Consider the following 14,447-nt stretch of genomic DNA (forward strand, 5'->3'; position numbering starts at 1 on the left):
TGGGGAGAAATATGGTTACCCAATTTATTCTTATCTCTAACACATGGTCCCAACACAAAAAACTCCACTTCACAAGGGGCCTTTATGTTTTCCTGGCAAAACCTCCCCTTCTCACTCGACATTTCTCACTGGAGCCCTCTTCTTTAAAACAGGATGATGTCTGCCTCATCTTCACCATGACACCCTCTCTTCAAACACTGTACTTCTCCACGGACCGCCAACGAGTCCCCCGCCAAGCGCCCCGTGTTCCGCCCTGATCATGTCCCGGTGTTAGTGCCAATTCACCACCACCATCAAGGGGAGGAGGCATGCACCACCCATGATGCGCCCCTCCCCCGAAAGAAGGCAGATCCAATTTCTCCACCTTTTGAAAAATAATTTATTATTCTATTAGTAGTCTTCCTTCACAGGACCCTGCTTTAGCATTTTCATTGGTAAAATAGTTCATATAAACATGTTGCTAGAGAATAACAAACCAATGTAATCACCAATCAAATATGTTTCATTTAACTCTCTTTATCTATGTCACACATGTTATTAAGAATACAAGCTATATTCTTTCTCCATGTTCTTTTGCTCATCAGATTCTCTGAAGCCACCATGTCATCACATTGTCATGTGAGTAACTTTTACTACTCCGACACAATTCCACCATGGTTCCTATCACCTCGACGCCATCTTGACCGGTTTCCCCCGCCTCCTCGTCACATTCGGCTACGCCATTGTTCTATCATTTGCTTACTCCATATCATTTCGCCATCATGTGCACACCCTTTTCCTAATCCTCTAAATCTATACCATGGCCCCCATCTCCTCTCCTCCAAATCCTCTTCCATTCCTCTTCTCGCAGCAAGCTTGCTGTATCTTGGCTAGCTTCACTCCTATGTATGTGCTCACATCACCATCATATGTACATCTTCTCCTACTCCACCTATTAGCTATGCCTACGGCTACCCCACCATTGATGTGTCCTCTACCTAATTGAGCATCATCCCAAGTAGCATCACTCATCGTTACATCCTAATCGAGCATAATTTTTTGTAAGCATCATTTTCTTTTACGCGGAACAATCTATTATCCATTGGACAATTTTAAAATGAATGTACACATTCTGCTTTACCGAATCTCAAAACTATCATGAGTGAATATTCTTCCAGAATGGACTTGATTTCTTAAATAATACACTTACAATGGTGTGTACCAGATAAAAATGATTAAAAGGAAGCATTTCCCAGTGGTAACCGTAAAATAAGCACTGCAAATCGAGCGATAGAAATTTCAGATTTATTGAAGCCTGGCACTTGAAAGCTGGAGTAGTACGCACAGAAAGAAAAATTATTTTATGTTTTCCTAAAATAAGTCTCCCATGAACACATTGCACGAATGAGCAGGAAGACAGAGTGCAAACTTATATGTACACTAACTGGTCCGTTCATCCATTTTGAATAGACCAGCTACAAAAGCTCACTTGGTTCATTCTCGCCAGAATTCACTGACATGATAATCAAACATGTCCTGCAGTGTCCCCACACCCGGCGCGTCCAACCTGACAATTAAGTGCACACAAAAATGGTTTCGCTATCCCATAAATAAGACCAACAAAATTTAGCATCTTTACAGGAAAATACACCTATATATATTTCTGGGGTTTCTTACAAAGAAAATCATGGTAAGTAACTAAAAGAAGGTTAACATAGAGCTAACAGATATGAACAAACCAGACAATAAATGCATAGCGTCTGGGGAACGAAACCACTACCAGATACATGGTATCGCATGAGTGCCTGCCCTTCCTCTAGCCTGCAACATCTGGGAGCTGCATATATGCTTTCAGATTTGTGCTAATTCTGCAAATTCAGAATATGCCCAAAGACATTGTACATAGGTTTAGTTCTTTGCGATCCAATATATTCAGGAAAGAACAGTTTTAGTTCCATAGAGAAGGAATAAAAAAATTCGACCAAGACACCATCAGCCTGCTTATGCGATCAACATATAATTACTGGATTTCAACTTAAATAAATTCTTTGGAGATGATGTGCTAGCTATAAAGGGAATGACATTTGAGATGGTATACTGAGTCAATCAAACAACAAAAAGGAAGAACAAAATTGCTGTATTACATATTTACATGCAGTCACGTTGGGCACAAACTGAAAAATGAGTTCGCGATAAGATAACATAAGCCTGTCGTAGTTAAATATAACAGAGACGCACACAGAAGCTCTTCGCAGTTCACCGGATGAAATAGTTGGGTGTTCTGGATAGGTGGACTCCCGGTTGTGCCCAGCTGCGGCAACTGCCACACCCCACTGCCACCGGACGGCGCCCCCATCCAGGAATACACAAGTTTCCCCACGCCAACCAAGATCTTTCAAATCTTCTCTAGCATTGTCATCGCAAAAGGACTTTCATCAGTGGCTCGCTGACAATCTCCCCCAAACCCTACAAGAGATTCAAGGAAGTTTAAACTTCCATTTTGCACATGTGCAATTGAGTCACTCACCTTGCTAGATTATGTCAGATCTATTATCCATATTTAAGCCCTCCGAATTATTGTATTTTCCTGGCAAAATAATGGATCAACAAGTTTGTCCCTTCATATTGTCAAACACGGGCTGACGGGACCATCTACTTTGGTCGTTCAAATTATAAAACGCAATCATGATGTTGAAATCTCATCTCATTCCATCACGTGAGCTTTTCCCAGTTTTTTTAAAGAGCTTTTCTCAGTTTTGGACAAACTGAATGACGGTGACGATTTGTATATTGTAGCTTTTCCTTCATTACGCTTCACTGGTTAGATGGGAGAGTGCGCTGTGCCCCTATGTTCAACCCCAAAAACCTAGATTCAAGGTTGTAGGTCATAGTAGTTGTCATCACTCGCAAGCTTGCTTGTGCACTTTAAAAAACTGTATGACGAAGCACATCAAGAGAAGCAAAGGTGCTCTCAAGTTGTTATGCATATCATATAGCACATGTAGGACAACAAAATGACAGCCATCAAGGAAAATATATAATTACCAAAATCAACCCCAAATCAGCACTCCCCTCGCCATCTATGTATCAGACTACTTGGAACTGAACTGTATGTAAAGCAAGATTTAAGTGTTGATCATTAGTCCTCAGTGTCCCGCGTGTTCTCCATCATGCTCCTGACTTTACTGTCATACTCTAGTTCGTAGTCTAAATTCAGTTACTGGTTGCACTCACCCCTAAGTGAACACTAAAAGTTTTAACAGGATAAATCACACATATATATCATTTCCTTAGTCAATAGAGTCCTGGAACTGTGTCACAAGATCCCGACAAAACTGACCGGAGTTTTCGTAGTTGTCTGAAACTTTTCATGTCTGGTTCGCTACTACTCACAGTTCTTTCCTGGATTCAATAAACCCCATGAAAGCAGACCATTTCTTGGGGTAAACAACTGAAAATAAGGTTGTAAAATTCATCAAAATCATCTAGAGCAAACAGTATGACATACTTTTTGCACAAGTACTGTAAAAACAAGTATTACCTGTCCTAGCCTTTTGGCTTGAACTGAAAAAACAGTATGACATACTTTTTTACTCCTACAACTACCTTCGTGATGATCGAATGAAAGTGTCGCAGACACTATGCACATTTATTTTGTTGGATTGTGCAGATCCAATTGAGCAGTCCCTAAAGCTGGAAGGATTATAGTTGAAAAAAAAATACCTGGATAGCCTTTGTTGTGATACTACTTGCTTTATTGTCAATGAGGAAGTGCTAGAAGTATGAGAAAAATCCCAGTATACCATCAATTATTGATTACTTGTCAGACCCAAGAAAGCATTCACACCTCCAAGATGCTTGTTAGACTGTTAACATAGCATGAATTCACTTCAGATTACTCCTTTCTGTACATATAATTAGATAAAAGAGAATACTGGTTATGAACTATATTCATAATATGAATGACAGTGTGAATCTCTCGGCAGAATTATGAAGCAAATATTGGTTAGGAACCAAGGTTAAAAGCAAACCTCGCATATGATAATATTGCAATTCTTTTCTTCTTCATTTCCATTTTTTTCTTCAGTCCATAAGTGCATGAACTGAACAACCAAATCAGATTTAAGCAGAAATAGAACAATAGAGGGGTTGGGTGCAGATCATCCAGTTTTAAACATCAAGAACTGGAATTTGCAAAAACAGTAATCTACCTGGCGATGTTGGATGTCGTCCACCGGAGGAGATGGAGGAGCATGTCCCGATCTCCCAATGGAAACTCCTTGACCTCTCAAGTCCATCTACCAAACACGTAAAAATTCCTCAAATCATCTCCAATTGGCATGTCAATCGACATGTTCTTGCTTCCTGACCGGCTCAAAAGAAAATTCAAAGAGAAAATAGAGAGGAACGTGAGTTGTAACCATTGACAGAAGACGCTTGTGAGGGCCAGTGCGGCACAGCGAGCCGGCGTCGGCAACAGCAAGGGCGCGTCCACCAGCCGCGAGAGCCAAACTGGTCGGGCGCCGCGGGGGCAGCGCGTCGATGGGCGGTCGAGCCGTTGCGGAGGGTGGCGGGGCTCGGACGCGGGGACGGGGATTTCCTGCGCCGATTAGCTCCCATCTGTGGATGGACGCGGATCAGGTGGAGGACGGCGCGCTGATGCCGCCGTGGATCTGGGCGCTCCCTCTCCCTTCCCTTGTCTTGCCTTCCCTTCCCTTCCCTTGGGAGAGGAATAGAAGGTTGGGGGCGACGGCACAGGGGGGCGAGGAGATCGCCGGCGGCGGGGTTGGATTGGGGTGCGGTGGCGGCGGCGGCTGCGACTGGAGACGGGAGAGGAGGTAGGGCTAGCGAGGGATTCATTCTGTCGCGACGCTAAAACCAGCGGAGGTGAGGTGGTGGACGGAACCAAAAAAATCTACGAAGGTTAACGGACGAAAAAAAACCGGACAAAAGTGGTGGGACGAAAATTGACCGACAGAGACTACCAACTGCTTCATTGGGCGTAGAGAAAACATCAGGCTCGGTCGCTGGACTAGGGTGAGAAATAAGTAATTCCTCACACAGGGTGTCTAATATAGTGGGTGTGTGTGTGTGTATACCTGGCCGGACTCTGTTCGGTCGCCGGAGCCATCATCACGGTCTCCTTCTTGCACCGGCATTCGGTCACCGGAGCCATCATAATCATGTCTTTCCTCCTCCATTGTTCGATCACCGTAGCCTACTTTTTCACCCTGTCCTTCTAGACCATCATTGTCGTTAAGATAAAACAAGACATCACCTCCGGGTAAGATTATGTCCCCCAACACCTCTTCTGATGCCTCGTCTCGTCCGTACTCCATTGTTTCTGCAAATATTACAACATGGAAATTATTATACAAACATGACAGCGGGTGGATATATTAGTGGCAAACGTAGACCTAGCTACCTAATCACAACAAGGAATCATATTAGTGGTCTTGACGCTTCTCTAGGGTTTGGGGTGGCCTCGACAATGCTTCAAGGGTTCGGGTGGCCTCAACGACAACGCTCTTTTAACTTGGTAAATTTGGGTGGCCTCAGCAATGCTTCAAGGGCTCATATGCAAAAGCCACGGATTTCTTCAATACTTTGACACTAGCTAGGCAACCTCTCGACCCCTCGGCCCCTCGACGACCCTCGAACCCTCGGCGACCCTCGACCCTCTACCCTAACTAGTTCCCAACCCTCGCCCCCTTGAACCCTCGTCGACCCCCTTCCCGCCCCCCTCATGTCGAAGTTATTGGGGAGGGGGTATATCGACCCCCCCCCCCATCATGTTGAAGTTATCGGGGAGGGAGTATATCAACAACGACATACCCGATAAAAAATAAGAAGACGAAGAAGAAGAAAAAAGAGGAGAAGAAAAAAGGAATAGAGGAGAAGATCGAATAACATATATGATCCCTCATACATACATACATACATACATACATACATACAAAAAACATCTGAAAACAGCATATAAGAACATCTAAAAAATACATCTAAAAAAATACATATATGATCCCTCACACATACATACCTACATCTAAATTTCTTTTATGAACAACTAAAAACATCTGAAAACAGCATATAAGAACATCTAAAAAATAGCATATATATATAACAAAAAATAAAGGAAATCTAGGGGCCGGCCGGGCAGAGGGGCATGGCAGCGGCGGCACCGGCGTGGCAGGGCAGGGGCGCAGGTGCGCGAGGCAGGGCAGGGGTGTGGAAGCGAGGCAGGGCACGGGTGCGAGGCAGGTACTCACAGGGGGTGGCAGGGCACGGCGGGCGGCGTCGGGGCGGGCGCGCGCATGGGCGTGGGGAGCGGCGCCGGCGTCGGGGCAGTTGGCGTCGAGGGCGTCGGTGGCGGTGAAGTTAGGTGGCGTCGGGGCAGAGGACGGGCGGCTGGCGGCGTCAGACGGCGTCGAGGCAGGGCGCGGCGACGGCGACGAGGAGTAGCCTGCGGCGTCGGGGGAGAATGGGAGCAGTTGGGCAAATTAAGTGTTGGCTTATATAGCCACACCTTTGGTCCCGGTTCGTAGCACTAACTGGGACCAATACACCCCTTTGGTCCCGGTTGGTGGCACGAACCGAGACCAAAGGGGGGTATTTGTATCGGTCCGTCCCACCAACCGGGACCAAAGGGTGGCACAGCGATGGTGTGGTGGGAGTTTAGTCCCACCTCACTAGCTAAGAGAGCTCAGCACCTGTTTATAAGCTGCGTTGCGGCTCAGATGCTGAGCTCCTCTCTAATATGCAGGCAGTACTTGCCTACCCTTGTCACTGCCATGTCGGGCCTATTGGGCCTATGGGCCTGCATCATGGCCCATGTACAGATGGGTTTCTAGTCGTATGCAGGCCGTGTGGCCCGTAGGTTTTTATTTTTTTCAGTGTTTTTTTTGTTTTTTGAATTATTTATTTTCTTTTGATTTTTATTTTATTTTTTATTCTTTTGCTTTTAGGTCAGAATAATTATAAACTTTCTGTTAGTGCCATTAGTTTCCAATTTTTTTAAAAATTTGTGTGAATCATTGGTTTGTGAATAACTTCACTATAAAAATATATTTTGAGTGATTATTTTTCCTGGTATTTAATATTAGTGCGTTTTATCATTATATTCAAAAACAGATTTTGTTATTTTAGTTTCTATCAAAAAAGTTCTTTATGAAAATTCTTTTTGCTACTAAAGTTTATAACAAAAAAATCCTTATGATAATTCGTTCTGCTTTTCATGTTTTGATAATTCTTTCATGCTTTTAGTTGCATAAATTTTATATAACTTTAGTTTAAAAAATACTAGAGGTTTATAAAAGCTTTTTAGTTGATTCCTTTTGCTATTAGAGTTTTATAAAAACTTTTTAGCTGATTGTTTTTTCTATTGGAGAATATTATAGTTTTGTTTTAGTTGATCATAACATAATATTTTAATTGATTATTTTAAGTTCATTATTTTTGCTATTAGTTCATTCTTTTTGCACTAAATGACCTTGAAATTGGAAAGCACTACAAATGAACTTTGAAAAGGTTGAAAGTTGGCATCGTATCATCATTTCACCCACATAGCATGTGCTAAAAAATTGAGAGGGTTACGGCAAAAACTAGATGCACTTCATGTACAAAACGGGCAATCTCTTCGGAAGTAGGTTTCGGATGAAAACTCATATGTTACAAAGGGATTTCATTTTTTGAACTTATTTGAACTCCAGACTTTTTGTGAGTTCAAAATGCATCATTCAAAGCCACATCATAAATTTTCAACCCTTTCTGACTTCATTTGTTATTTTTCATGCATTTACTTATTTTTTAGCTAAATGACCCTGAAATTGAAAAGCACTACAAATGAACTCTGAAAAGGTTGAAAGTAGGCATGGTATCATCATTTCACCCACATAGCATGTGCTAAAAAGTTGAGATGGTTACGGGAAAAATTGGATGCACTTCATATACAAAATGGACAATCTCTTTCAAAGTATCAGGGTTTCGGACGAAACTCATCTGTTACAAAGGGATTTCATTTTTTAAAACTCCAGACTTTTTATGTGTTCAAAATGCAACATTCAAAGCCACATCATCAATTTTCAACCCTTTCTGACTTCATTTGTTATTTTTCATGCATTTACTAATTTTTTTGAGCTAAATGATCCTGAAATTGAAAAGCACTACAGATGAACTCTGAAATGGTTGAAAGTTGGCATGGTATCATCATTTTACTCACATAGCATATGCTAAAAAGTTGAGAGGGTTACGGGAAAAACTGGATGCCCTGTATGCATTATATATAATTATGTGTGTCAAAAACCATTACAGATTCACATGGATAGATAAGTGACCAAATTAATAGAAGTTCATCATCACATTAAAAACAAAGTACATACATAGTTCTCATTGAACAACATATACCTCTCTAGAGCATCTAGTTAAACCATACATTGAAACTATGTAAAACCTTTCAATGCAACAACAAATGCGATCATAATCACAACCAAGGTAACAATTGATCCAACAGCATAATGATACCAAGCCTCGGTATGAGTGGCATATTTTCTAATATTTCTGATCTTTAACTACATTGCATCCATCTTGATCTTGTGATCATCGACGACATCCGCAACATGCAACTCCAATATCATCTTCTCCTCCTCAATTTTTTCTATTATTTCCTTCAAGTAATTGTTTTCTTCTTCAACTAAATTTAACCTCTTGACAATAGGGTCGGTTTGAATTTCCGGTTCACACTAGTAGAAAAAGGGTCAAATGTGAAGCACATTAGTGCCGGTTTGAATTTGAGCCGGCACTAATGTGTGCATTAGTGCCGGTTCCAACGGCTAGCCGGCCGCTCTCATTAGTACCGGTTCGTGGCGAACCTTTAGTACTAAAGTGAGTGGTGGCAGGATGTTGTCAGTCCGGGGCCCCTCCAGCACCTTTAGTACCGGGTCGTATCACGAACCGGTACTAAAGGTCGTCCTACATAGACCCTTCATCCACCCGAGCTCGCTCTGTTCTTCCCCTTTCCCCTCTCCTCTCTGTTCTTTTCCCTCTTCCTCTCAAGCTCATCACACATTTTTCCCAAAATTTGTCAAGATTTGAAGGCCCCCATCCATTCAAATGATCACAAAGATTAGCAACTTTGTCCTTTCATCTCTCATTGCTAGATTAGCTCGTGCAATGCTTTATATAGTGTTTGATTTTTGAGTTTAGTAATTTGGGAGGAATTATACATATGTGCTAGTATTTGATTTATATGCAATTTGAGATCAAAAATAACACTTAGTTTGCATATGTAGGTGTGGTTTACTTAGTACCTTCTAAATCTCCGTCGTAACCACCGTCGATCGCTCGCAACATCCCGTCGCCGGCACCACCTTGTGGTGAGCCTCTTGTTCATGAAGTTTTATATAAAAAATTGATGTTTGTGTGATTTGGATATATAGTTACTCGTATAATTATCTTACACATACGTTGTTTGTTATACATAGTGCCATGGTTTTGATATCCGTCCCCGTCGGCCCTCGTCCGGGTTATGATTCGGATGTGGTATATTCTCTTTTAAAACTATTCATTGCATTTCGTGTTTATGACAAATTATGCCCATCAAGTTGACATAGATATTTGTATGTAGGAGGTAGTTGAACTGGAAATTCCAACCGACCCTATTGTCGAGAGGTTAAATTTAGTTGAAAGAGAAAACGAGGATTTGAAGGAAAAATTGAAAAGAATTGAGGGGGAGAAGATGGAATTGGAGTTGCATGTTGCCGATGTCGTCGATGATCACTAGATTAAGATGGAGAAAATGCGCTTGAAGATCAGAAAGATTAGAAAATATGCCATTCATAGTGAGGCTTGGTATCATTATGCTGTTGGATCAATTGTTACCTTAGTTGCGATCTTGATCGCATTTGTTGTTGCATTTAAATTCTTTAGCTAGAGAGTTATTTGTTTGTTGCATTTAAGTGTTGTATGATCTTTATGTATGAACTTTATGTATTGTATTAATTTGGTGTTTTCGGTGTTGTGTATTGAAGATGAGCCGGCAATGGATGTACGATGACCGATGCTCTCCCGAGTTCATTAATGGCGTGCGTACTTTTCTGCTTGCGGCTGAGGCAAACAAGCGTGCGGATGGTTTTATGCCTTGTCCATGTGCTGGCTGTAAGAATGGTCACAGTTACTCTACGTCAAGAACCATTCACGTCCACCTGTTTGAGTCCGGTTTCATGCCCCACTATAATGTTTGGACCAAGCATGGAGAAAGAGGGGTTATGATGGAAGACAATGAAGAAGAAGAGGATGACGACAGCTATCCTGGCCATGGGTTCCCTGAATACGATGATACAACAATGAGGGAAGAAGCTGAGCCGGTAATGTGGGAAGAAGTTGAGCCGGCAATGCGAGAAAAAGCTGAAGAAGAGGCATCGGATGAGCCCGTTGATGATCTAGGTCGGGCCATTGCCGATGCAAAGAGAAACTGCGCAAGTGATTTGGAGAAGAAGAAGTTGCAGCGCATGTTAGAGGATCACAAAAAATTGTTGTACCCGAATTGCGTAGGTGACAAGAAAAAGCTGGGCACCATACTAGAATTGCTACAATGGAAGGCAGAGAATGGTGTATCTGACAAGGAATTTGGAAAGTTGCTGGTAATGATAAAGAATATGCTTCCAAAGGACAACGAATTGCCCGAGAGTACATACGAAGCAAAGAAGGCTGTCTGCCCTCTAGGGTTAGAGGTGCAGAAGATACATGCATGCCCTAATGATTGCATCCTCTACCGCGGTGAGTACGAGGATTTGAACGCTTGCCCAGTATGCTGTGCATTGCGCTATAAGATCAGCCGCGATGACCCTGGTGATGTCGAGGGAGAGCGCCCCAGGAAGAAGATTCCTGCCAAGGTGATGTGGTATGCTCCTATAATACCACGGTTAAAACGTTTGTTCCAAAACAAAGAGCATGCCAAGGAGATGCGATGGCACAGAGAAGACCGTAAGAAAGACGGAAAGTTGAGAGTACCCGCTGACGGGTCGCAGTGGAGAAATCGAAAGGAAGTACGGGAAGGAGTTTGCAGATGACGCAAGGAACGTATGGTTTGGTCTAAGCGCAGATGGCATTAATCCTTTTGGGGAGCAGAGCAGCAACCATAGCACCTGGCCTGTGACTCTATGTTTGTATAACCTTCCTCCTTGGTTATGCATGAAGCGGAAGTTCATTATGATGTCAGTGCTCATCCAAGGCCCTAAGCAACCCGGCAATGACATTGATGTGTACCTAAGGCCATTAGTTGAAGAACTCTCACAGGTGTACGTGCGTGGGATGAGCACATGGGGGAAGAATTTGACCTAAAGGCATTGCTGTTCGTGACCATCAATGATTGGCCTGCTCTCAGTAACCTTTCAGGACAAACAACAAGGGATACCGCGCATGCACGCACTGTTTGGACGATACCGACAGTATATATTTGGCTAATTGTAAGAAGAATGTGTACCTGGGACATCGTCGATTTCTTTCGAGCAGGCATCCCGTAAGAAAGAAAGACAAGCATTTCAAAGGTGAGGACGATCACCGGACGAAGCCTCGCCACCGTACTAGTGCTGATGTACATGATATGGTCAAGGATTTGAAGGTGGTCTTTGGAAAGGGTCCTGGTGGACAACCTGTTCCGAATGACGCTGACGGACGCGCACACATGTGGAAGAAGAAATCTATATTTTGGGACATGTCCTATTGGAAAGACCTAGAGGTCCGCTCCGCAATCGACGTGATGCACGTGACGAAGAATCTTTGTGTGACCCTGCTTGGCTTCTTGGGCGTGTATGGGAAGACAAAAGATACACTTGAGGCACGGGAGGACCAGCAACGTATGCACGGAAAAGACGGCATACATCAGGGTCATGCAAGCTACGCTCTTACCAAAGAAGAGAAGGAAATCTTCTTTGAATGCCTGCTCAGCATTAAGGTACCGTCTAGCTTCTCGTCGAATATAAAGGGAATAATAAACATGGCAGAGAAAAAGTTCCAGAACCTAAAGTCTCATGACTGTCACGTGATTATGACGCAACTGCTTCCGGTTGCATTGAGGGGGCTTCTACCGGAAAACATTCGATTAGCCATTGTGAAGCTATGTGCATTCCTCAATGCAATCTCTCAGAAGGTAATCAATCCAGAAATCATACCAAGGTTAGAGAATGATTTGGTGCAATGTCTTGTCAGTTTCGAGTCGGTGTTCCCACCATTCTTCTTCAACATCATGACGCATGTCCTAGTTCACCTATGTGAAGAGATTAACATTTTGGGTCCTGTATTTCTACACAATATGTTCCCCTTTGAGAGGTTCATGGGAGTCTTAAAGAAATATGTTCATAACCGTGCTAGGCCAGAAGGAAGCATCTCCAAGGGCCATGAAAATGAGGAGGTCATTGAGTCTTGTATTGACTTTATTCCTGACCTTAAGCCGATTGGTGTTCCTGAATCGCGGCATAAGGGCAGACTGGATGGAAAAGGCACGCTAGGAGGGGAACAAATAATATGTATGGACGGACATTCTCTCACTGAAGCATACTATACAGTTCTACAGAATTCCATCTTGGTGGCTCCGTATATGGATGAACACAAGAATTTGCTACGCCCCAAACACCCGGAGCGGTCTGATGACTGGATTACACGTGAACAAACCAGAAGTTTTGCCAGCTGGTTGCAGACACGTACCATGCATGACGCCTCTATTGAAGATGACCTGTACTTGCTGTCCCAGTTACCATCTTCGAATATAATGACTTTCAAAGGGCACGAGATAAATGGTTATACATTTTACATGATCACCCAAGATAAGAAGAGCACCAACCAAAATAGTGGTGTCTGTTTTGATGCAGAAACCAAGACGGGAAATGAAACATATTATGGTTATATACAGGACATATGGGAACTTGACTATCGACGTGGTTTGAAGGTCCCTTTGTTTCGGTGCAAATGGGTCAATATGACATGAGGCGGGGTAACGGAAGACCCGCAATACGGAATGACAACAGTGGATCTCAACAATCTTGCGTATGCAGATGAACCATTCGTCCTAGCCAATGATGTGGCACAGGTTTTCTATGTGAAGGACATGTCTACCAAGCCGAGAAAAAGAAAAGATAAGGAAGCGAATGCATCGTACGATGAGCCAAAGCGGCACATAGTTCTTTCTGGGAAGAGAAACATTGTGGGAGTGGATGACAAAACAGACATGTCAGGAGATTATGAAAAGTTTGATGAAATTGCTCCATTCACAGTGAATATTGACCCGAGCATCCAGTTAAATGATGAAGACTTTCCATGGCTACGGCGCAAAGGGACACACGCGAAGAAAAAGTTTCACATCCAAAGATCTGGGATGTGATCGGCTTCACTATCATCACTTTCTTCTGTGTTTCACACCCAGGAGGGAATCTCTGTAATAGTTAGGGTAGCTAGTTATGTGTTTTGGCATTTGAAACGCGAAGAAATTTTATGTGCAAGCAAATTCTTTCATACATTTACTGATTTTTTCAGCTAAATGACCCTGAAATTGAAAAGCATTTCAAATGAACTCAGAAAAGGTTGAAAGTTGGCATGGTATCATAATTTCACCCACATAGCATGTGCAAAAAAGTAGAGAGGGTTACCGCAAAAATTGGATGCACTTCGTGTACAAAATGGACAATCTCTTTCGAAGTATCAGGGTTTCGGACGAAAACTCATCCGTTACAAAGGCATTTCATTTTTTAAATAACCTAAGCATTACCAAATTGAATATAATGATAAAACACACTAATATTAAACATAAGAAAAAAGAATCAAAAATCTATTTTCAAAGTTAAGTTATTCACAAACTAGTGATTCACACAAATTTCAAATAATTCAAAATTTAAACTATTCAAATTTGTAAACTATCGGTACTAACAGAAAGTTTGTAATTTTTTGTACCTAAAGCAAAAATATTCACAAACAAACTCTAAATACAGCAAAAAAACAACTCTAAAATAAATAAAACAAAAATAAATAAAGCAAAAAATAAAAAAAAGCCCACCTACTGGGCCACAGCGGCCTGCATACGACTAGAAACCCAAATTCTAGTTGGGCCAGGATGTAGGCCCACTAGCCCAGTAGGCCCAACAGGGCATCGCAGAAGAGGTAGGCCCAGAAGGCCTGCTTAAGAGAGGAGCTCGAGACAGCAGCGACGGCGGGGCTTATAAGTAGGTGTGAGTGCCCCTCGGCTAGCGAGGTGGGACTAAACTTTTGCGCCCCTCGCCTGGCAGCGCACACCCTTTAGTACCGGGTCGTGGCTCCAACTGGTACTAAAGGGGGGGCCTTTAGTACCAGTTGGTGCCACGACCCGGTACTAAAGGGGGTGCGGTTCCCGCCGCTTCGCCTAGCCAAAACAGACCTTTAGTATTTGTTGGTGGCTCCAACCGGTACTAAAGGTGGATTCTATATAAGAAAACACTTCAAAAAAA

General features: G+C 42.7%; 1 protein-coding gene across 13 annotated transcripts; it reads right to left on the minus strand.

Moving 5' to 3' along the window:
- Positions 1-1,268: 1,268 nt before the first annotated feature.
- LOC119287211 lies at positions 1,269-4,841 on the minus strand. 13 transcript variants are annotated; one of them, XR_005140781.1, is made up of 5 exons: positions 4,401-4,824; positions 4,191-4,277; positions 3,703-4,082; positions 1,760-2,445; positions 1,269-1,546 (listed from the first exon to the last, which is right to left on the minus strand). XR_005140781.1 is itself a non-coding variant. In XM_037566734.1 (4 exons), the coding sequence occupies exons 1-3, from the start codon at positions 4,837-4,839 to the stop codon at positions 1,831-1,833; spliced, it is 543 nt and encodes a 180-aa protein (XP_037422631.1). In that variant the 5' UTR covers positions 4,840-4,841; the 3' UTR covers positions 1,269-1,546; positions 1,760-1,830. The 13 variants fall into 13 exon arrangements, 2 of the variants coding, with proteins under 2 accessions (XP_037422631.1, XP_037422632.1); XR_005140778.1 differs by having other exon boundaries at positions 3,320-4,082; positions 4,401-4,818; XR_005140779.1 differs by having other exon boundaries at positions 1,760-3,430; positions 4,401-4,809.
- Positions 4,842-14,447: the final 9,606 nt, after the last annotated feature.

The sequence above is a fragment of the Triticum dicoccoides genome, chromosome 4A (assembly GCF_002162155.2).
Source record: "Triticum dicoccoides isolate Atlit2015 ecotype Zavitan chromosome 4A, WEW_v2.0, whole genome shotgun sequence".
Lineage (NCBI taxonomy): Eukaryota > Viridiplantae > Streptophyta > Magnoliopsida > Poales > Poaceae > Triticum > Triticum dicoccoides.